This window comes from Ictalurus punctatus, chromosome 9, assembly GCF_001660625.3.
Source record: "Ictalurus punctatus breed USDA103 chromosome 9, Coco_2.0, whole genome shotgun sequence".
Classification (NCBI taxonomy): Eukaryota; Metazoa; Chordata; class Actinopteri; order Siluriformes; family Ictaluridae; genus Ictalurus; species Ictalurus punctatus.
Genome location: NC_030424.2, coordinates 4,796,930 through 4,797,500, shown reverse-complemented (window position 1 = coordinate 4,797,500; position 571 = coordinate 4,796,930). Strand labels below are relative to the sequence as shown.

At 36.4% G+C, this 571-nt stretch overlaps 1 protein-coding gene across 1 annotated transcript in view; it reads right to left on the bottom strand.

Annotated features, from left to right (window-relative positions):
* dnal1 (dynein, axonemal, light chain 1) overlaps window positions 1–571 on the bottom strand; it is a 6,825-nt gene extending 6,254 nt beyond the window's left edge. The window contains 2 exon segments of the mRNA NM_001200377.1: window positions 106–144; window positions 533–571. Coding sequence (NP_001187306.1) covers window positions 106–144; window positions 533–535 — 42 coding nt within the window. The 5' untranslated portion in view covers window positions 536–571.

Sequence of the window (571 nt, the reverse complement as noted above, 5' to 3'; positions counted from 1 at the left end):
AAACCAACCAAGGTGCACTAACATCTCTTCAAATATATGCTGAATAAGAATGATAAAAAAATAAAATAAATCATGTTATAAGGGCAGACACTGATTATTCCTTACCCATTTCGCCAAAGCCTCTTTAATAGTTGTTGATTTTGCCTGCAGAGAGAAGGAAAACCCCGTGAGGAGTCTGTGTGTACCCAGAAAACTTTTGCAACTTGGCTCACTACTCTGTCCACATTATGCCCACTTAATACTAAGTTAACATGTTGGCAGTCCAATCCTGTTGGTCCTTTTCTTGGTATTTCCTCTCATTTGGACATGATTTTGTAAAATATCTAGCTACAATCCTCAAAAATATCTCAAGCTAACGTCTATTAGCTAGGCAAAATCTATGACGTTAGATGAACTGGTTTATTTGACTAATTTTGTCGCAATAACACAACTTCAGGCTTTTCGTTTTGTTGTAAGGTGACCCAGTTACTTTTAAGCTTCAGTAATACTGTATCACTTTAATAAACGTTAAAAAGATGGATTAGCCACTCACCATGTTATCCTCAGTGGTTGCTATGGAACTGTCATCATA